The sequence below is a fragment of the Acipenser ruthenus genome, chromosome 27 (assembly GCF_902713425.1).
Source record: "Acipenser ruthenus chromosome 27, fAciRut3.2 maternal haplotype, whole genome shotgun sequence".
Classification (NCBI taxonomy): domain Eukaryota; kingdom Metazoa; phylum Chordata; class Actinopteri; order Acipenseriformes; family Acipenseridae; genus Acipenser; species Acipenser ruthenus.
Window position 1 is genome coordinate 14,563,857 of NC_081215.1, and position 24,336 is coordinate 14,588,192.

The following is a 24,336-nucleotide window of genomic DNA, read 5'->3' on the forward strand; positions in this document are numbered from 1 at the left end:
AAACAAATGTTGAAAATGGTGCAGAGCTCTTATTTATAGCTTGGTTCCTTATAGAGAATAGTTGAAAATATTGCATGCAGGACGGGAAAACAAGTCAAAAATACAGATTTCCTCAGAATTTACTAGACAGATATCATTACATTTCATACCTGTAATGGCTATTTACCATAAAACAAAAGTTTGATGCGTTGCCTACCAAGTTTGCCAAAGTATTTATTAAAATGTATTAGAAAAGTGGCTTTTTACTTCCTGGCATCTCATTGGCTAATACCCTTAGCAGGGGGTACATTAACTTCCAATAGATGACCAGGAAATAAAAAGTACCGGCATAAGGGCCTTTTCACCTGCACAGATATCCTTGAGCCACCTAATGTTCAAGTTTTAAACTACAAAACTTGTTTTGTCTTTTTTTCCGTAACAGTAGCCCATTTTCTAAGCGCAATTAGACCCTCAGGGTGGGCGGTATACCGGAGCTTCCTGCAGCATCGGGCCTCATTATGCCCTTGGGTGGTCCGGTATTGCCCAATGCCGCCCACCCTGTCGGGTCTTATTGCTTACACAAATACTGTGCATGTTGATCATGCCCATTTTTGCTTGTATCCTAACACTCGGATTTTGGTGAAACCTGGGATACACATTCAGGAATCATCTGTATAGGAGGTGCATATAAAACTACATGGGCTGACCAAAACATTTAAAACGTAACCCACAAACTGCATCTCCCGAATGTACAAATGGAAAAACATGCGTCTTATTGAAAGCTGTGATCTGGGACACTGGCACATCTATTGCTTGTCACAGTATTCCACACACCTGTTTACAACAGGTGCCCCTTTCCTTCCGCTGGTGTTTTTCTGTAAACGTTGCCCCCCAGGAGGTCATTCTGGTCACTGCAGCCAGTGGCACGACAGGCCCCACTATTACACCCCTTATGAAGTCACTGAAATCATTGTGCTTTTCAATTATTATTGCTGCCTAGTTGCACACAGCTCTCACACAGCGTATATAGATCTAGTGGAGCACATGGCATGTCACAAGTCCACATACATTTAAATACACTGCTGGTAAGGGGTTGCTCATTTTACTGACATTTTTCTGGCCTGTCAGTGTATAACTGAGTCCTGGCCTTGAGATGTCACAACAAAGGGCTCATTCTAAATGTATTAATCATGCAGAAAACATCAGTTCACCTTCTTCTCACACAATTTACATGATGCATATGAAACAAAATCAAACACCAGAATGCATAGTTCCCACACCCTAGTCTCTGTAGGTTGCCTTGGATAAAGGCGTCTGCTAAATAAACAAATAATAATAAAATAGGAGACTATCATTGACCCTTTAATATTCTTGTATGATAAAAATAAAAACACCACTGGACATGGCTTTTCAGATTATGTTTTATTGTTAGGAAACCTAAATCCATACAAGAAAGTCTACATTCACGAAGCGATAACTCACAGGCAGCCTCCAAGCTAAACATCCAGCATTCCACTACAGACAAACACAGTTAAAGTTCGGAACCAACACCACACACGTCACCCTTTACACCCAGTGACTTTCCCATCGGGAAGCTGTACATCAGCACCATTGCATCGGTTTTGTGTTTATTTCACTGCTATAAACTGAGCATGTTTCAGTAAAGATGCATAATCTGTTTCTAGAAATCCATCCATCCATTATCATTAACCGCTTACTCCTTTACAGGGTCGCGGCGAGCCAGAGCCTAACCCGGGATACACAGGGCGCAAGGCGAGACTACACCCTGGACAGGATGCCAGTCCATTGCAGGGCACCACACACACACAGGGCAATTTAGAGTGACCAATCAACCTGGACAGCATGTCTTTGGACTGTGGGAGGAAACCGGAGTACCCGGAGAAAACCCACAAGAACACAGGGAAAACATGCAAACTCCACACAGACAGTACCCTAGGCCAGATTCAAACCTAGGACCCTGGTGCTGTGAGGCAGCAGCGCTAACCACTACGCCACCGTGCCGCCCGTTTCTAGAAATCATCCATTAAAATAACTAAAACTAAAAGCAAGTCAAACACTACAGTAAGGAATGCATTAGCCAAAGCGCTTGTCTGCTTGATAAGTTTGCTCACTATGCAGTGTACCAGCATCCAAGCTTCCCTGCCCACAATATAGCAGCTTTCTTAACTACATTTTGTTTGCCAGATTTCAATGTGTAAGCCAGGGTGGATGCAGGTTCTTCCATTCTTTAACTCCTATTTTTTGAAAGGAGAAAAAACATGTTCATTTTACAGAAAAACAAAACATCCTGAGTGCTTAAGAGAATGTGAACTACATAACATGGTTGTTTGGTTCTAGTTTTGTAAAATGAATGTTAGATATTGTACCTCTGATTATGGGCCAGAGCACCTGTTTACCCTCATCTCTAAACCCGACTGCATTTTGGTGTCCGTAGTCTCTCCTGTGTGGCTGCCTGGAGCATCAATGGCCACTGGGTTTTGTTAATTGCAGTTGGTTTTCTTCTGCAAGTTCCATTTAAATCAGTATTGTGATCTCATACCAGGACATTTCTGGAAAGTGGATAAGACTCATCTAAAGTGATATGGATTTGAAGCACTACTGTATTAAATAATTTGTACTATATGTTTGTCCCTGGTCATCAGAAAGAGATGATGCATCTTTACTCTTTATATATACACACACACACGCACTCCAAGAGAAGTCTAAAGATTTCCTGTAAAAATGGTCAAGACGAAGTCAGAAGCACTAAATCCAAAACATGTAGAGTAGTGACAAACAGGGTCAGACTTGGACTCAATGGTGATAAATGTTGGTTATCTTGTTATTGTTAGTTTGTTATCACACGTATTCCCATCATTTCAATCCACAAACAGGCTCCTGACTTGGGCTGCACTTACTGTATAGTTAATATATCAAGAAAAGCAAGATTGATATTCAGTAACAGCAACAGCAATGAAAGACAGACTTACCATACAATACAGATATTGATTCCGTCAGGATTTCTGTCTAAATTCGTACTACAGATATAGTGTTTCATGTAATAAATTGGAGATTGGTGGTAGTTTGTGTTTGCATCATTTTGAAAAGTGTGTACAACAGTAGCAGGTTGGATATTTTATGACTGCATAGATAAATCCTTTATAGCGTTGTGGTACGCGTTGACAGTTTTTTTTTGCATATGGTTTAAAAGGTTTCAGTGAATACAATGTAATGATAGCGTACAATAAAATGCTATAGCGGCACCTTATTCAATATTCAGAGACCCAGAAAAAAACACACACAGCTACAGACAAGAATACAGCAGAAACGCTGTAGTCTGTATGAATTATGTAGTGTTTGTCACCCACACACCCACCCACACACCCACACACACACAGCTACTGTATCACTATGCAAACCTATTCAAATTTGTACAATTTCACATTCCATATAATCGTAAGGCTCACCATTCTGCGGACCGATTTGTCCACTCAACACAGACTAGAAACTGACAAACACACAGTAAAACAAACACAGGAGACAAACCCAGAGGTCACTTGGGAATATTTTAGCAGTTTAGCTTCCTCCATGGTTAAGATTCCTCAAAGCAAGAATTTAAAAGTTGTGTATTATTGCAAAACATAAAATGTATTTCCTATAATAGTTTGGCCCACGGTTTGAAGTCTTCCTTCGCACGCTCCTCGTCCTCTTTACTGAGCCTTCTGCTTCTTCAGGTAGCGAGCACGCAGCCCTTTGTTCATCTTCATGGAGTAGTTCATCACCATCTGCAATGGCATCAGGCTTGTGGTCACCCAGCCCTGCACACATATCCACAGAGACTTGATTAGGGACAGACACACCATCACCCTACCCAATTGTGAGCAAAACGCATTGCATTTTTACATTTTTGAACATATTGCTAGTATACTGCAGTTTCAAAAATTCACACAGTTTACAGCGTAAAAATAGCTATATATTGAAAACTGTACATTTCCCGTCCATGTCGTAACAATCTGGCACTGTCCTTGTGCTTTGGACCCAATCAACTCAACTTTAAAGCAATATCTTACAGTAAGTGGACCTCACAAAGTGATTATCAACAGTTCCTTATCATCTGGTTCAACTTCTTAATTCCTTAAAATCAGCTGTTTGGAAACAAACAAAAAAATGAAACCCAACACACAACATAATTTTAGTCCTGTGCTTTGAGCAACTATAGGCCAATATCTAACTTGCTAAGTCTTGGAATGTGTACTGGCCAACCAGCTGTAGAATTGTCTTGCTAAGGGTGACTTACTGGAACAATTCCAGTCTGGTTTTCATGGTCACCATAGCACAGACAGACACATCTCTGGTGTGGCTGGTAAATAACTTGCTGATCACCTCTGACTCAGGCTCACTTTCTGTCTTAATTTTATTGGATTGGAGTGCAACCTTTGAGAGACTTGATCATAACATTTGACTTCACTGCCTAGAGCACTATGTTTCTGTGAAAGGTATTGCCTTGGAATGGTTTATGTCTTATCTTACAAAAAGACAACACTTTGCACCCCTTGATAAATTCTCCTCTTGTACCAGGGGAAGGTCCCTCTGGGCTCCATACTTGGTCCTTTGTACTCTGAGGTAACGTGTGTGCAGAAGAATAATCTGCAAAGGTCATGGAATCACTTTACACTTTCACACTGATGACACACAGATTTACTCGTCTGTCAGCCTGTATTGCTCATGTTAAACTTTAGATGAGGCAATGATAAAGCAGAAGCCACAGTCCTGGGGTCTCAACGTGAATTACGTGATGTATCCAGTCTAAATGTTACATTGGATGGTATACCTATTGAGCTTAGCTCAGTGGTCTGCAGTTTAGGAGTCATTTTGGACCCAGAGCTTACTGTTGGTCATAATCGCACTTTTAGTAGTCATTCTTTCATCTCAGAAACAGTCAAACTTTGATTGTGCTTGACTGTGGTGGATGCTGAGAAACTGGTTCATACTTTCGTCATGTCCCAGATTGATTATTGCAATGCTCTTTTCATTAGTCTGTCTAATGGGGTTGTTCAGAACTGTGCAGCTTGTATTTGGACAACATTTCACTATCTTCCAGTGCGATGCAGGGTGGATTTGAAGGTTTCATTACTGACCTGCAAGGCCCTACGTGGTCTTGCTCCTGTTTATATTGCAGAGATGCTTCTTTCTTATGTCCCTAGCTGTGCCCTGTGGTTGGAAGACCTTGGATTATTGGTGAAGCACAGAGTTAGACTCTCTATCCAGGGAGCGCGTGTCTTCCTACTCAAACTATGCGCCTGAGCTCTGAACCTCAATCCCAAAAGGTATTAAGGACTGATTGGAGTCTTGTTTATATAGTTTGGCCTTGTAACTGCTTAGTCCTGTATCTTAATGTTAATAGTGTAGTTTTGTACTCAATATGTACAGTGCTCTGGGGTGTGTCTCACATCGAAAGCACTTTATAAGTTTAAGTTTGTTGTTGTTGATCCTGACTTGAAATCACACATTAAACATTTTTGGTTACAAAACTGTCCTGATAGTGTATTTTTGGTGCAGCAATGATGAACCTTGGGCCCTATTCATTAAAAACAAAATGACTGTTTTACACAGTGCTTTGAAAAGTGTATAAATTAATAAACCCTCGCTAAATAAGTTATTAACTGCAAACCTGGTGTAAATCAATCAAAATGGGCTTTAAAAACTTGTTTTATAAATAGCGATTGAAATGTGTGCTGAAGAAGAAATGACTGAGTTTTTGTGATTATAGATGCATAACCAAGACCTATGGCTGGTTTCAAAGACCCCCCCCCCCCCCCCCTATTATCACTACCTAGGCCTGCCTTTCTCAAGGGGTATATGAAACTAGCCATTAGTGGAACCTTCTCAATCATTAAAGCCATTTAAAACAGCATATTCTAGTCTCAAAATCAAAATAAATATTTTATATTAGTAGAAATACAGGGGGGTGGTGTCCAAAAATAGTACTGGAAGACCTTCATAAACTCTCAAACAGTTTATATTTCAACTGATCTAAATCATTTTTGTTGATTTTTTTTTTGGAGTGCCCAATTATTTTACCCCTGATTTTCTCCACAATTTAGAAAGTCCAGTTCCATTCCCTCCCTGCTGCAATTCTCCATAAGGAACTCAAGAGCACGATGAGAAGAGGCAGTTCCTCCCGATTTTGCCTCCCTAACCCAAGGGAGAGCCAGAGCCAATGTGGCACTCCCTCTGGAATCCCCAGTGAAGACCCGCAGCTTCACACAGCCAGGATGTGAACCCGCGCTCCCCTGCAGTATGACTCACCCTGCTGCTACCAGGGGACCTCCCAGGGATCCGGAGTCCTTAACCTATTTTAATATTTGCCTGGATTTAACTTGCTGGCTATTTAAGTGTATCCTTGCTTGTCAGTACACTTTCCATTACCACAGTTTGACAGTGTTATTGTTTTAAAATAACATGTTTTGTTTCAGCATCATTCAGTTGAGTCTGGAAAAGGATATTACATTGATATTAAACAAAACATGAATCAGTACTATTTCAACAAGCAGTAGGAGATTGACTTGGTGGTGGACTTTGCCTCAAGAGTCCATTAATAATGCACTATTCAGTTACCTTACTAACCATCAGGCCTATCACATGTATTTTATTGTCTCACAGAGATCCTAATCCTCACCATCAGTGCATGAAGCAGGTAGCCGTTGGTTTGGATCTGCAGCCCCACGGTGCTCAGAGCTGCCTTCACATAGGCTGCAGGGCTGGGCTTGTCCAGGGTCGGCTGCCGGATCTTGCTCAGCTTGGTGGCCACGAAGAAGGGCAGGACGCTCTGGGGAGACGAGCAAGAGAGCGAGAGCGAAAGACAGAGAGAGAGGAGACACACACATTCATTACATTAGATGTAATATGAATACTCACTAGGAAACTAGTTCTGCTTGTCTAGTAATGAGCATGTGAACATTAAACCACACCATCCAGTGAAAAGAGAGGTTTTAAATTGGATTTGATATTTATTTGGGGGATTAAAACAGAATATATGTGTTCTTAGATATACAACTACAGTAAAACGTATTACTGATAGGTCTACAAGTTGTTGTTTAATGTGCAAGTTTCCACTTGACTCTGATCATTGCTTGATCTCTTGGTTGCAGTTTGAGTAGTTCTCCAGTGTACAGTGCAGTATGCTACAGTCTGCACCTCCAATACAGTGCAGTATGCTACAGTCTACACCTCCAATACAGTGCAGTGTACTACAGTCTACACCTCCAATACAGTGCAGCATACTACAGTCTACACCTCCAATACAGTGCAGCGTACTACAGTCTACACCTACAATACAGTGCAGTGTACTACAGTCTACACCTCCAATACAGTGCAGTGTACTACAGTCTACACCTCCAATACAGTGCAGTGTACTACAGTCTACACCTACAGTTAGGGGTGTAACGATTCTTCGTGGATCTGAGAATCATGAGACCTTTACATGATTATCGCATCACAACAGAGGAATGCATGGTTTTATCGGGATACAAGAACGAAAGCACAACATGGTCTGGCATGTTGCTGCTAGCTGGTTCAAAGTCAGAAGAGGCCACAGTAGAACACCTGCAAACACGTTCAGGGAGTGAAGGAAGTACATGGCAAAACGACTTGTAAGAGAATATGAACTTGAATTGTCGTGTTATAATCCATTTTATGAACATTGTATATTGGAAATACATGATTAGAACGCTAGAAGTCGATTTGAGGAATGTGCTGAAAGACCTTTGTTCTCTCATCAGTCAGTTATTTTAATTAAATGCTAATTGTAATCTATTCTTTCTTATGTACATCATGCTAGAAAAATAATTATCAATATTTGTTCAAATGTTACATCATATAGTGATGGAGTCACTTCTATTTTCTTTTTGCAAAGGATGGCATCAACTTATTTTTTTCTTGGATTTATATGTATTGTATATGTATCTTTACACCATTTTTTTGTGTATCTTTAAAACATAAAATTACAAGATATACAGTGGAAGCACAATTAAATTGAGAGGAGCTGAGCAAGGCAGTGCCACAAGGGGGAGCTGAAGTTCAAGTCACTTGAGCCAGATTCATGAAAACCCTCACATGCAAACCTAGACGAACAAACATCCAAGTACGTTCATTTGGAATTTTAATAATACATTAAGTTTCTGTTCAAGGTAAAACGGTACAACTTTTTTTGTTTTCCCATTTTTAAAATATATATTTTTACAATATCCCAATCCCAAATACATATTATTTCTAAAAAAAAAAGCAGCAAGAACAAATACAACATTGTCCATAAAAACATAATGTCCTGTCATGATGTCATCATTACGGAATTAGCACATCAAGATTTTCTAAAACTTAAAGTCAGTCAAACAGGCAAACATTTTGGCTAGTGCATTCATCAGTGTATTGATTAAAACGGTATGTGGTGGATGTATGTAGTAGTTACTTATCTAACCAATGAGTAAATAACAAAGAGTACTAAACAAAGAGCTGTGCCTTTAAGACCTAATAGTGTCACAGCCCTAGGTGTGTGAATGCAAGTTCTTGCTGTTGCTAAGAGTGCAGGTCTCCATGGCAACAGTATACAATAAGAAGAAAGGAAGGAAGGAAGGAAGGAAGGAAGGAGCAGGGCCTCTCCACTGGAATGGAAGTGCATTACCTGCACAATGATCCCCCGGCTCTTGTACTCTGCATGCACTGCTCGAGAGAAAAAATCAACAAATGCCTGAGAGAGAGAGAGAGAGAGAGAGAAAAAAAATAACATTACACAGCAGTCAATATTGAGCCACACCTTCAAGACATAGCAAGCAAAGCCTGCTGTAACCAGAAACCAACCAAATCACAGTGAAGTATTTGCCTAAATTCCAGTGTACAGATATCATCCTATGCATAGAACACCACACCTCATTCCAAAGTTTAAAAATGTCAAATGGAGATTCCTATTAACTTCATCAATTTAAAGAAAGAGTGAACTTGACACGAGTTTCTCAAGAGGAAAATATTACCTAAAAAAACCGCTATAACCTTTTTAAAAACACATTTCTGCCGCTGCACTTTTGTTTAATGAACAGCCTCACCAGGACACCCACCTGTAGGCCACATGCATGATTCAGGGACAGAACCATTTCACGACCAGGGGAGAAGGGGATAAAAGTTATGTTTTACAAAAAAAAAAAAATATATATATATATATATATATATATATATATATATATATATATATAGACACACACACACACACACAGACGTGCTCAAATTTGTTGGTACCCTTACAGCTCATTGAAATAATGCTTCATTCCTCCTGAAAAATGATGAAATTAAAAGCTATTTTATCATGTATACTTGCATGCCTTTGGTATGTCATAGAATAAAGCAAAGAAGCTGTGAAAAGAGATGAATTATGGCTTATTCTACAAATATATTCTAAAATGGCCTGGACACATTTGTTGGTACCCCTTAGGAAAGATAATAAATAATTGGATTATAGTGATATTTCAAACTAATTAGTTTCTTTAATTAGTATCCAATCACATGTCTCCAATCTTGTAATCAGTCATTCAGCTTATTTAAATGGAGAAAAGTAGTCACTGTGCTGTTTGGTATCATTGTGTGCACCACACTGAACATGGACCAGAGAAAGCAAAGGAGAGAGTTGTCTGAGGAGATCAGAAAGAAAATAATAGACAAGCATGGTAAAGGTAAAGGCTACAAGACCATCTCCAAGCAGCTTGATGTTCCTGTGACAACAGTTGCAAATACTATTAAGAAGTTTAAGGTCCATGGAACTGTAGCCAACCTCCCTGGGCGCGGCCGCAAGAGGAAAATCGACCCCAGATTGAACAGAAGGATAGTGCGAATGGTAGAAAAAGAACCAAGGATAACTGCCAAAGGGATACAAGCTGAACTCCAAGGTGAAGGTACGTCAGTTTCTGATCGCACCATCCGTCGCTTTTTGAGCGAAAGTGGGCTCCATGGAAGAAGACCCAGGAGGACTCCACTTTTGAAAGAAACATAAAAAAGCCAGACACGAATTTGCTAAAATGCATATTGACAAGCCACAATCCTTCTGGGAGAATGTCCTTTGGACAGAGGAGTCAAAACTGGAGCTTTTTGGCAAGTCACATCAGCTTTATGTTCACGGACGAAAAAATGAAGCTTTCAAAGAAAAGAACACCATACCTACAGTGAAACATGGAGGAGGCTCGGTTATGTTTTGGGGCTGCTTTGCTGCACCTGGCACAGGGTGCCTTGGATCTGTGCAGGGCACAATGAAATCTCAAGACTATCAAGGCATTCTGGAGCAAAACGTACTGCCCAGTGTCAGAAAGCTCTGTCTCAGTCGCAGGTCATGGGTCCTCCAACAGGATAATGACCCAAAACACACAGCTAAAAGCACCCAAGAATGGATAAGAACAAAATATTGGACTATTCTGAAGTGGCCTTCTATGAGTCCTGATCTGAATCCTATTGAACATCTATGGAAAGAGCTGAAACTTGCAGTCTGGAGATGGCACCCATCAAACCTGAGACAGCTGGAGCAGTTTGCTCAGGAAGAGTGGGCCAAACTACCTGTTAACAGGTGCAGAAGTCTCATTGAGAGCTACAGAAAACGTTTGATTGCAGTGATTGCCTCTAAAGGTTGTGCAACAAAATATTAGGTTAGCGGTCCCATCATTTTTGTCCATGCCATTTTCATTTGTTTTATTATTTACAATATTATGTTGAATAAAAAATCAAAAGCAAAGTCTGATTTCTATTAAATATGGAATAAACAATGGTGGATGCCAATTACTTTTGTCAGTTTCAAGTTATTTCAGAGAAAATTGTGCATTTTTCGTTTTTTGTGGAGGGGTACCAACAAATTTGAGCACGTCTATGTGTGTGTGTGTAATTATATATATATATATATATATATATATATATATAAAATATTTACATTTTAGCACTATTCCCAAGTACAATCTTCATTTGTGTGACTTAAGTTTGGACGTCATGTGTAAGGTGTCTCAGACAGTTCAAAACCTACTTGCACCTTGCAATAAAAACATGCAACTCCAAACATATCTGCCTTCTGTTTATATGTTTAGCATTAAAACATCCATCTGCTAATGAGAGAGCATGCTAGAGAACAATGAGGGAGTATTCAACAGAAAACTTTTTTTTTTTTTTTCTTTTAGGACAATGTCTGCCCAAGGAGCTGCATGCCAAGGTCTGAAGCCCACGTAAATGAATAAAGTGCACCATGTAACCTAATAAAATTCATAAAATCCTTGAAATATTTCTGCTCACAATTAGTGTTGCATTGATTTAACTTAGTCTCTATGCTCACATCCAGGAAAATGCATAAAGAAAATTAGAACCGTACTTGAAGGATGTAACATGCAGTGTGTGTGTGTGTGACAGTGAGAGTATAGGACCTACCTTTGTGGAGGAGTACAGTGAGAGAAGGGGGACTGGGTACATGCCACTTGCAGAGGAGATATTCAGAATGGCCCCCTTGGACCTGAAACACACATATCCTGAATGAATCACCCCTGTAATATCCAACAGATCAGCAGCAGACGCGTGTCTTGCAGTCAGAGAGCTACCCCAGTTCATACCTATTCGGCAAATAGAACAATAACTGACATATTAAACTAACAAGAAACAGTTCAATGAGCTACTCAGTATTGTTCTGAGTAGTTTCTTGATAGTTTTGTAACATTAATTATTTCATTTGCCTTTCGTTTGCTTTCAAATAGGATGCATGCTCTCTCGCTGCACTCCACAACGAGACTCATTTTCCGAGATCCTTTTGACTTCAGCAAGTCCAATACCAGCAGCAGCATCTCCAGATGTGTCGCACCATATGAGTTGACTCAGGGGTGAAATTCTCAAACAAGTGCAGATACTGAAACGCAGCCGAGTGGAAACATTACAAATATTTAACCAATTTGATTGTCAATGAGTAAATTCTTCTAAAATGCATAGATATCGGCAAACAATAAATAAATAAATAAATAAATAAATGTACTTGACATGGCCATTTTAATCCCCATACTTTCCAGACTCTGTGTACTCACCTACAACAGGACCTGGCCATGCTACAATGATAGCCTTGGACTAGAACATATATCCCAGTTGTTTTACTTATTACTAATCCCACAATGATATATGATGTGTGCTTCTCTCTTGTGATTCTGTCTATATTAATTACCATGAACTACTCCAGGAAAAAAAATGCTTTTGATAAGGCTTCAAAGCTGAACAAGGAAATGTGATGGAATTATGTCAGTGTTATACATACTGTACACTTTCTTCAATTGATTTTTCATCATGGCCTGATCATCATCACAGCACACTTTCAGAAGAATTTTTTTTTTTAAAACAGATTTGCTATCCAGAAAATTAACACTGTACATTATGAATCCTCATAAAACCGTTTAAAAAATGCAACATATTTCTTTTATTAAGAAAAGAATGGGAGAACAGTGGGTAACATTAGTTAAAATAAGCCCCGGTACAGAGTACCGGCAGAATTTCACCCCTGGGTTGACTACTGCTGCCAGATTTACCATTTACATATTAAAGCTATTTTTTTTTTTTAATAGCTGGTAAAGTGAAAATCACTTTATGAATGTAACTCTTTGTCTCCTCGTGGGGTGTGATTCTCAATGTTAAGTGCTGATCAGTGAATTACATGGATTAAAGTCATATTTAGTTAGCTGTTATCACAAATCTGCACACAAAAGCTAAGGGACAGCTTTTTTAAGAACACCAAACCTCCACTGCCCCCAGTAGAAACTGACTATTAATGATTCTTTTATCCACCACGTGTCTATACAGTAGCTTGTCTCAAGAGTACAGCAGTGTTAAATTGGCGATAGCACAGGGGTCTCTGTGGGTGTGTGTGCAAATCCCAGTTTTCTCGAACTGTACACACTGCCTATATATAATAATAATAATTTATTTCTTAGCAGACGCCCTTATCCAGGGCGACTTACAAGATATCACATTATTTTTACATACAATTACCCATTTATACAGTTGGGTTTTTACTGGAGCAATCTAGGTAAAGTACCTTGCTCAAGGGTACAGCAGCAGTGTCCCCACCGGGGATTGAACCCATGACCCTCCGGTCAAGAGTCCAGAGCCCTAACCACTACTCCACACTGCTGCCCGTATATATCAAGGGTGACTATAAAGTCAGCATGCAATGTTGCTGTTGAAATGCAATAAAACTTGGCAGATGGAGGAGCCAAATGGCAACAAGAAAACACCATTAATATTACTGACTCATTTTTTATACAATAAAATGTATACTCTCTTATACCACTGAAGCAGTTGTATTTAATTTGAAACGGAACCTTAAAAAACAACTCCATTAAAAGCTGTCCCCGATTATCTGACTCTCCTCCCATAACCCCCCAATATTCTTCAGGCTTACATACTTTGCACACAGCAGCAGAACATTATATTTATATACAGTACTGTGCAAAAGTTTTAGGCAGGTGTGAAAAAATGCTGTAAAGTAAGAATGCTTTCAAAAATAGACATGTTAATAGATTATATTTATCAATTAACTAAATGCAAAGTGAGTGAACAGAAGAAAAATCTAAATCAAATCCATATTTGGTGTGACCACCCTTTGCCTTCAAAACAGCATCAATTCTTCTAGGTACACTTGCACAAAGTCAGGGATTTTGTAGGCATATAGTCAGGTGTATGATTAAACAATTATACCAAACTGGTGCTAATGATCATCAATTCAATATGTAGGTTGAAACACAATCATTAACTGAAACAGAAACAGCTGTGTAGGAGGAATAAAACTGGGTGAGGAACAGCCAAACTCAGCTAACAAGGTGAGGTTGCTGAAGACAGTTTACTGCCAAAAGTCATACACCATGGCAAGACTGAGCACAGCAACAAGACACAAGGTAGTGATACTGCATCAGCAAGGTCTCTCCCAGGCAGAAATTTCAAGACAGACAGGGGTTTCCAGATGTGCTGTCCAAGCTCTTTTGAAGAAGCACAAAGAAACGGGCAACGTTGAGGACTGTAGTGGTCGGCCAAAGAAACTTACTGCAGCAGATGAAAGACACATCATGCTTACTTCCCTTCGCAATCGGAAGATGTCCAGCAGTGCCATCAGCTCAGAATTGGCAGAAAACAGTGGGATCCTGGTACACCCATCTACTGTCCGGAGAAGTCTGGTCAGAAGTGGCCTTCATGGAAGACTTGCGGCCAAAAAGCCATACCTCCGACGTGGAAACAAGGCCGTGACTCAACTATGCACGAAAACAAAGGAACTGGGGTGCAGAAAAATTGGCAGCAAGTGCTCTGGACTGATGAGTCAAAATTTGAAATATTTGGCTGTAGCAGAAGGCAGCTTGTTCGCCGAAGGGCTGGAGAGCGGTACACGAATGAGTGTCTGCAGGCAACAGTGAAGCATGGTGGAGGTTCCTTGCAAGTTTGGGGCTGCATTTCTGCAAATGGAGTTGGGGATTTGGTCAGAATTAATGGTCTCCTCAATGCTGAGAAGTACAGGCAGATACTTATCCATCATGCAGTACCATCAGGGAGGCATCCGATTGGCCCCAAATTTATTCTGCAGCATGACAACGACCCCAAACATACAGCGAAAGTCATTAAGAACTATCTTCAGCGTAAAGAACAACAAGGAGTCCTGGAAGTGATGGTATGGCCCCCACAGAGCCCTGATCTCAACATCATCGAGTCGGTCTGGGATTACATGAAGAGAGAGAAGCAACTGAGGCTGCCTAAATCCACAGAAGAACTGTGGTTAGTTCTCCAAGATGTTTGGGCCAACCTACCTGCCGAGTTCCTTCAAAAACTGTGTGCAAGTGTACCTAGAAGAACTGATGCTGTTTTGAAGGCAAAGGGTGGTCACACCAAATATTGATTTGATGTAGATTTTTCTTCTGTTCACTCACTTTGCATTTTGTTAATTGATAAATATAAACTATTAACATGTCTATTTTTGAAAGCATTCTTACTTTACAGCATTTTTTCACACCTGCCTAAAACTTTTGCACAGTACTGTATATATATATATATATATATATATATATATATATATATATATATATATATATATATATATATATATATATTATACACACACACTACCGGTCAAAAGTTTTAGAACACCTCCATTTTTCCAGTTTTTATTGAAATTTACGCAGTTTAATATCTCAATGTACTCTGAAATTAAAGCATAGAACAAATAAACAATTGGAGATAAAAAAAGAAATCATGGAATCATTTTGTTTAACAAAATTTAATCTAAATTTTTGACTCAAAGTAGCCACCTTTTGCAGATATAACAGCCGAACACACTCATGGCATTCTTTCTACAATGGAAATCAAATATTGTTCGGAAAGTTCCCACAAATGTGTTGCTCTTGTAGGTTGCTTTGCTTTCACCCTTCTGAAACCATATGAACCATCCTTTCGCCTACTCCACGGCGTACAAAAACCCTGCGTGATGAACCGAAGATTTCAAATTTTGATTCATCGGTCCATAAGACCTTCTTCCAGTCTTCAGTAGTCCACTGGCGGTGCTTCATGGCCCAGGCAAGCCTCTTTTTCTTATTTTGCCATCTTAGCAATGGCTTTCTTACTGCCACTCGACCTGTCAAACCTGCAGCTCGAAGTCTTCTCTTCACAGTTGAAACGGAGACTTGCTTACTTCGACCAGTGTTAAGCTGTGCTTGAAGCTGTTGTCCTGTGAGCCGCCTATCACACAAGCTGTTGACTCTCAGAAACTTGTCTTCTGATTCTGTTGTGGCTTTGGGTCTGCCATACCTCTTCCTGTCAGAGTTTCCTCCAGTTTCCAAGTGCCTTTTGATGGTGTAGGAAACTGTACTCACTGACACCTTGGCTTTCTTTGCAATTTCTCTAAAGGAAAGACCTACACTTTTAAGGGTTATAATGGTCTTTCTGTCTTCCTTTGTTAATTGCCTTTTTCTCGCCATTATGGGAGCGATATACTACTTCCTGCAGTACAATACTGTCCAAATAATGCTTAAGACGGTGCAGTAACACAGTCTGTTCCAACACTGCTTTTATACAGACAGAGGGTTTGTAAGTAATCAACAAAAGTTGGGACACCTGTAGGAATTGTTAGCATCAACTTTCAAGGCTTAATTTACATCCATTGCTGCACAACAGCTGTAAGCTGTTAACCCATTACTTGTTCCCTGAAAAAGGCCTTTTTGTATAACACTGAAATGTACATTATTTTTCAGTTTTAGGTAACCTAAACTTTTTTTTTTTAACCTCTGGCAGTTTACCGCATACCTTTGTACCATTTCAGGTTATTCACTGGACTTGAACTGCTCAAATTTCAATATATACTGGAAAAATGGGGGTGTTCTAAAACTTTTGACCGGTAGTGTATATTTTATATATATATATATATATATATATATATATATATATATATATATATATATAGATATATATATAGAGAGAGAGAGAGAGAGAGAGAGAGAGAGAGAGAGAGAGAGAGAGAGAGAGAGAGAGAGAGAGAGAGAGAGAGAATTGGATAATATTCACTGGCATGAGAAAATCCTTTTAACAACTAATAATAAAACACACACTGGCACGCACGCACACACCCGCCCACGCTCACACACACAGCATGCTGTATTGTATTCATTCCAGCTGCCCTGTGTGTTGCCATGGAAACCCATTCCCTTGCACGACCTATATGGTTCTGAGTCATCAGATACCTGTGCGAGAGAGAGATTCCTTCCTTAGAACCAGGGCCAGTGAACCAATTACTGTGCTGAAAATAGACTATTTATAGGGTCCAAATCAGAAGGCCCTTTCAGTTTTCAAATGCTTTGTTTTGTATTTTCAGATCGAACACCCCAGGGCTGAGTTCTCTAATTATCGCTCATTGGGGATTTGGGCAGCACCAACCATACAGACACACACAGATTTTTACACACCTGTAACTAGATTTGGAGAACTGCTTATCCGATTGTGATGCAACTTGCTAAGCATGTTAAACGTATTACAATTTTGAGGGCTGTCCTTCTGTTGTCTGGCTGCATGTCAATCATACACGTGCATACAGTGGATGAAGACCAGGGTGATCTGTTCTTTTCATGTTAGCGATAGCTCTATTTTGCAAGTATGTTGTACTTGTTTCTTTGCCATCATCTATTACAGAACACTATTGAATTTGACAGCCAATGCTAGTTACCCTAGTATTATATTACTACATTTCCATTTTAAAATTCATTGCAAAATTTAAGGGATAGGAATTCCTCGCCTGTAAATTTCTTACTCACATTTTCAGCAAACCTGACAATTGTTTTTATGTGAAATCAAATCTCCTGAAAGGAGGGGGGGGGGGGGGGGGGGGGGGTGGCGAGAACAGGTTTGTAGCCAAGATCAGCTATCTCCCAGCACTTAGCTCTTACTGCTAGGCCAGCTTGCCCAAGTGATGACAGAGCGAGGAAACTACCAGTAGATTCCCCGCTGCCCCCTCGAAGAGTCACGGAGAGTGAATGGAGAATTCTGTGTTAGTCACCATGAGTCAGCGACAAATTCTTAATAGAGTTACATAAGTGGAGCCCCTAAGCCGGCAAGGCAGGCATGGAAGGAAGCTAGGAAGGGGATCCTGAGCAGGGGATGACTCAGTCGCCTGACAGAGGGAGCTTCCACCTCAGAGTGTTAGTCACAGGGATCTCCTTTCACAGCACAGGGGAGCCCCTCTCACACTCCCCAGGGGTGTATGAGAGGGGGTGTTAACAGGGAGCTCACTCTCCAGAGGACTCAGCAGGTGTATGTGTGTGTGTGTGTGTGTGTGAGGGAGTACAGTAAAACATCTGCTTATGTTTTATAAGCCTCAATTGCTCATTAGCTTAAGTGAGGTTGTTGCTACTACAATGTGTTTGATTTAGGAAGCTTGCAGTTTCAGAGTGTGCACGCAACACGACAAGTGAAAGAGCCGATCAGTGCTCATCTCATGGTGGGGACTGATAGGTTTCTTGCTGTGCTCAACACAGTACTGTACGTACAGAAGACTAACAAAAATTAGTTGTTTCATCACAATTTGATACGCAGCTTTCCAGTGGTGGGCAGTTACTCACCTCTCCACCATCCCTGGCAGCACCAACCGCGTCATCTGAAAGAGGCAGGAATAAAGAGAGAGACGGTTAGTCAGGGGTGCCAGGGTACCCCACGCAGCAAAAAGAACCCTACTCAACCCACAGACATTCAGAGATTTTGAAGATTTTCAATGGGTTTAAAATATACTTCTTCTAACAACTAGGCCAAACTGTCTCCCTCCAGTCCCTCAGCTCTAACCACTAGGCCACACTGCCTCCCTAGTCTCTCAGCGCTAACCACTAGACCACACTGTCTCCCTTCATCCCTCAGCAATAACCACTAGGCCACACTGTCTCCCTCCGTCCCTCAGCTGCCCAGAAAGAGGCACATTGCAGTGTTGCGGGTGTCTCATGGCTGCAACGTTTGAAGAAATGTAGGTGTGAGTGGATGGGTGAGCGAGCATGCATGGGGGAGAGAGAGAGAGAGAGAGAGAGAGAGAGAGAGAGAGAGAGAAAAACAGACACACACGACTGTGTGGGTGGTGGGGAGCAGACAGCGTGGGTGGAGCTCACTGTTGCTCTGGGAACCACAAACTGCAGGTACAATAGCATGAGCGAGGAGGGGAGAGCAGATCAGAGCAGAGCAGAGACACCCACCTCCCCACTCAGATCAGGCTTATCTCAGCAAAAACAAGCAGACAAACAGCCCCTGCCCACAGCCTCCAAGTTCAGTGGAGCTCACGTCCCAGGGAAAAACGCTGCAAACTGAAAAGGCATCCTGCTGCAGAATAGTTACCTTCTCACTAAGATGGGCTACAATATAATCCCCTACAGCGAGGCATGCACAAGCAGAAGCATTGCAGACCGAGGAGGGGTGCATTTAAACCTCAACACAGTTCAAGTTTGAGTTTCTGTCATCTAAAGTGCATGCTAGAAGACACTATTATCCCGTAACAGACAACAGAACTCCATTTGCAGTATTGTGGTGTTTCCCCTCTGCTCTCCCACAGTAATCAAATACAGTATGAGTTTATACGATCACCTGTCTTTCTACAGAATAAGGGGTTATTCTTTCATGTACTTTGGTGGGCAAGAAGTCCATGAATTGCTAGCATAGCCGTGTACACGAGAAGACACTCTTGCTTCTCAGATTTGCTTTGTTTTAACTGAACATTTCATTAAGTAATGTATGTACTGCATTGCTCCCTACAGTAGTTCAGGAGCTACTTCAAAAAAAGGACAATTTCTGAATGTTGGTTTCACTAGATTCCATAGCTGATTTAAGAGCTGCACTCTCAATATGCCCAAGCTGATAATTCCTCACCCTGTACACTCTGGTCAAAACATAAAAGGCTAAAACACTTAAAATCCAGGCCAAGAAAAACAGCTCTAAAAAGAACAATTTCCTTTCGTCTCATTGTTACAAAGAAAAAAAAAAAAAACACACACCACAAAGAATCTATTACCTGACAGACTGACGTGACGTTGATACTAATCATGTTGCTGATCATCTGTGAAACAGATTTTAAAAAGTAGTTAAAAAAAGAAAAGTAGGTTATTTGTTTTGCTAATCAATCAGCACAGTAACTTTGCTACCTAAACTCCAACACTTATTTTCATTTATACAGTGCAGCAGGTCAGACGATTGAGCTGCACCTTACACAACTTCTTTCAGCTTGCCTGTTTCTAACTGCAGCCACAACGTTGATCCCATGTTGGGGACCGATGGCTGCCTCTGTACTATCAGCACAGCCACAGTGCGGATCCCAAGGTGGGGACCGATGGCTGCCTCTGTACTATCAGCACAGCCACAGTGCGGATCCCAAGGTGGGGACCGATGGCTGCCTCTGTACTATCAGCACAGCCACAGTGCGGATCCCAAGGTGGGGACAGATGGCTGCCTCTGTAGCCTCTGATGCAAGTCAGACCTATTTTGTTACTCGTGATGTTTAAAGTTCAGATGTGCACGTTGACTTCAGGGCAATCAAACATATATATTCACTTTCTTGTGGCTTACCTGTGCTGCTTACAGTATACCTATCACACACACATGTTTACTCCGTTTTAAAGGGTTCTTACGTTATCAAGGTCAGGGACATCAAGGAAGTACTCTGGATAGCTGTAGGAGATCCCCACGTTGTTAACTAGGGAGAAGAAACAACAAAAGTTGACTGGGTGGCTGAGATCTGGCCTGCGACAACACCAGCTTAGCACCACCCCTTCCTCCCTCCCCCTATAGGGTTCACTATTTCCAGAACATAGTAATGCACAAGAGTGAGCTGCACACACCCTATCAGATACATACAATAAGAGTGAGCTGCACACACCCTATCAGATACATACAATAAGAGTGAGCTGCACACACCCTATCAGATACATACAATAAGAGTGAGCTGCACACACCCTATCAGATACATACAATTAAGCAGAAAGACGCAAAAATCTAGTGGTTTAGATCATATCGCAAATGGTTACTATGTTGCTGTTTTTTCTATTGTATTGATGTTCAGTCTTTAAACTAAGCATACAGGATGGAAACGGATATTATGAGCTTCTCATGAACAGAACGAGGATATGTGTGCTGCAACGGCAACAGGACACAAATACTTGCAGGAAATATCCCACTGTACCCTACAGAAGGATATTTCAAAGAGAATGCATTTCTGTGTTGAGCCACTAGATGGCTGCAGTGCCTAAGGAGTGTCAATGACAGCATTACTCAATCTGGTTTCTTACAGCACCAGCACTGAAGGAATCACTCAGTGTACCCACTCAGTACTCCGATCTCCAGCCCTGCCAGTCCCTTCACTCAGTGAACTCGCCCAGTACTCCGATCTCCAGCCCTGCCAGTCCCTTCACTCAGTGAACTCGCCCAGTACTCCGATCTCCAGCCCTGCCAGTCCCTTCACTCAGTGAACTCGCCCAGTACTCCGATCTCCAGCCCTGCCAGTCCCTTCACTCAGTGAACTCGCCCAGTACTCCGATCTCCAGCCCTGCCAGTCCCTTCACTCAGTGAACTCGCCCAGTACTCCGATCTCCAGCCCTGCCAGTCCCTTCACTCAGTGAACTCGCCCAGTACTCCGATCTCCAGCCCTGCCAGTCCCTTCACTCAGTGTACCCACCCAGTACTCCGATCTCCAGCCCTGCCAGTCCCTTCACTCAGTGAACTCACCCAGTACTCCGATCTCCAGCCCTACCAGTCCCTTCACTCAGTGTACTCACCCAGTACTCCGATCTCCAGCCCTGCCAGTCCCTTCACTCAGTGAACTCACCCAGTACTCCGATCTCCAGCCCTGCCAGTCCCTTCTCGATCGTCTGGTAGATCCCAACCCCCTGTCCAAAATCCACGGCGATAGTCTTGGTGTCAACTTGGAACTTCTCCCCTGAAAGAAAGGCTGGTGTATTAAGAGGCTGCAGCTCAAACGGTTGTATTGCCATACAAGGACACTTGGGGTTAATCTCTGCGTTCCTAGTCTTCCTAAAAGCTGGCCAATCATTTTTTAAAAGAAATGACCACTGCAATGTAAACCGTATAAGGTTCAAGAGAACAAAAACCTGGGCTCATTTTGAAAAACTAGAAATAATCAAATAAAACATCTGTTGTAACATGTTTTTGTAATATTTGCAGAGGTTTCTTCCGTACAGAAAATACAAATACAATGAAAAAGCATTACTACATATTCTGTGTCAGTTTTTTTTTATTATTTATTTCTTAGCAGATGCCCTTATCCAGGCCGACTTACAATTGTTACAAGATATCATATTATTTTTACATACAATTACATTATTTTTACATACAATTACCCATTTATATGGTTGGGTTTTTACTGGAGCAATTATTATTTATTTCTTAGCAGACGCCCTTATCCAGGGCGACTTACAGTCGTAAACAAAAATACATTTCAAGAATCACAGTACAAGTAATAATACAATTAAGAGCAAGATAAATACAATGACTTTGGTTCTAGCAATTACAAGTATGACAAAATTCGATTCAATAGCGGAGTAGATAACAGTGTCAGTGATAGTTACATCAGGATATAATTAAATACAAAATACTACAGATTAAATAACACTTGACAGATTACAGTACTCTAAAGTACAGGATTAAATGCAGTAAAATAGGGGGCAGATAAGAGCAAGTAAAGTGCATTTAAGGAAGAGTAATAAGTGTCCAGGGGAAAAAAAAAGAGGAGTTCTACAGGTGCTGTCTGAAGAGGCGAGTCTTGAGGAGGCGCCGGAAGGTGGTCAGGGACTGGGCAGTCCTGACATCTGTAGGAAGGTCATTCCACCACTGCGGGGCGAGGGTGGAGAAGGAGTGGGCTCTGGAGGCAGGGGAGCGTAAAGGAGGTAGAGCGAGTCTTCTAGTGCAGGAAGAGCGGAGAGGTCGAGTGGGGGTGTAGGGAGAAATGAGGGTCTGGAGGTAGCTGGGTGCAGTCTGGTCAAGGCATCTGTAGGCTAGTACAAGAGTCTTGAACTGGTAAAGTACCTTGCTCAAGGGTACAGCAGCAGTGTCCCCCACGTGGGATTGAACACACAACCCTCTGGTCAAGAGTCCAGAGCCCTAACCACTTCTCCACACTGCTTCCCTACTTTTTCCCCCCCAATGGAATCCTAGAAACAGGCAAGGAGGAACACAGACCAGCGGTGGTCGACTAGCCAGTCATTGTGAAACTCAGGTTTACAGTGCAATCACAATCCCTCACACAGGCATCTGAACAGTGTAGGGGTGTATCTTATACACTCACCAGTCATCGTGAAACTCAGGTTTACAGTGCTATCACCAGTCCCTCACACAGGCATCTGAACAGGGCGTCTCAGCTGAAATTGTGAAACACCCTGTCTGCCTCACCTGAATCAGTGCTGGTCAAACACCTGGTTTGTCTCGCTCTCTCACCTAAATCAGTTCTGTGGAACACACCCTGTCTGTCTCACCTGAATAAGCACCTTGTGAAACACCCTGTCTGTCTCACCTGAATCAGCACCTTGTGAAACACCCTGTCTGTCTCACCTGAATCAGCGCTTGTATTGGCCCATGGTTTTGGTTTGGTAATTTTATCACTGAAATTAACCGATTGCAACAAACAATAATACAAATGAAATCCAAATTTTAAAAAAAACAACAACCGACACAATCGACTGCATACAAATGGTTGGTATTGTGGTGAAACACAGGATTTGCAGCTTTCGGTCTCGGATCTTTATTTAGCTTTGCAGAACTCTTATGAGATTCTTTGGCAGAAGATTGCTTGCTCTAGAACTGCAGCACCCTGAACTATAAATAAACTACACAGCTGATAGTATACAGCGCTGGCAAACCCAGGCTTTCTAGTTTTAACAACACTGGTCCCGAACTGTCTTAAACTTCAGACAGTCAGGTAGACCAATGTTACAGCTAGTGCCTTGATCGATGGAACAGCTTTGTTACAGACAAGGAACAAAAGACTGGCCTTGTGCATTTGTTATACAGATGACATTTAAGCAAAATCCAAACAGCTTGGAATGCATCTACACCCTGAAAGAAAGTGGTTGCTTTTCCTGTAAATACCAATTAATAAAAGTACAAACTTTTTTTTTTTTTTATTGCATGTAGTGTAATGTAATGATTTTTCTTGTTTGTAACAATATATTGTATACAGCATTACAGCAGCTTGTTACAGTGCATTGCCGGTATCTGGGGAAATTAATCTGACACACTGGCAATCTCGCTACTAGCTAGAACACCATTTCTATTCAATGCGAGTTATAGCCTAGATGCCTAGATAGATAGATAGATAGATAGATAGATAGATAGATAGAGAGATAGAGAAATAGATAGAGAGATAGATAGATATAGATAGATAGATATTTAGAGAGATATATATCTCATAGTGCTGGGAGGAACATGGATTTGTCATGTTTCAATATTCTTTCAAAATCTAAATGATGAAATCTTTGATACAGCAATTTATAAATTCTGTTATATTAAACAAATGTAGTGTTTCATGTAGTGTTTGTTCGAATATTTGTCATTGCTAATATATTATACAACACTAATTATTTTCAATCCTTTAGCTGGACTAATACACAGCTTTTAAAATTCTAAATATAGACTAGTTTACATAGAAATGAGAGGGACCAGATTTGTATTTAATTATATATATATATATATATATATATATATATATATATATATATATATATATATATATATATAAAGTACTGATGCACAATTTTACATCAATAGCTCATTGGGCACATTTGACTAGTATTGTTCCTTGGGATAACA

General features: G+C 41.0%; 1 protein-coding gene across 1 annotated transcript in view; it reads right to left on the minus strand.

Moving 5' to 3' along the window:
- Positions 1-1,386: 1,386 nt before the first annotated feature.
- Positions 1,387-24,336, minus strand: part of LOC117432394 (very-long-chain 3-oxoacyl-CoA reductase-B-like) — a 68,517-nt gene continuing 45,567 nt past the window's right edge. Inside the window, exons 4-11 of the mRNA XM_034054273.3 lie at positions 21,341-21,451; positions 20,148-20,212; positions 19,535-19,579; positions 18,111-18,145; positions 11,422-11,503; positions 8,660-8,725; positions 6,659-6,808; positions 1,387-3,797 (exon numbers count right to left, since the gene is read on the minus strand). Coding sequence (XP_033910164.1) covers positions 3,690-3,797; positions 6,659-6,808; positions 8,660-8,725; positions 11,422-11,503; positions 18,111-18,145; positions 19,535-19,579; positions 20,148-20,212; positions 21,341-21,451 — 662 coding nt within the window. The 3' untranslated portion in view covers positions 1,387-3,689. The remainder of the gene's footprint in view (positions 3,798-6,658; positions 6,809-8,659; positions 8,726-11,421; positions 11,504-18,110; positions 18,146-19,534; positions 19,580-20,147; positions 20,213-21,340; positions 21,452-24,336) is intronic.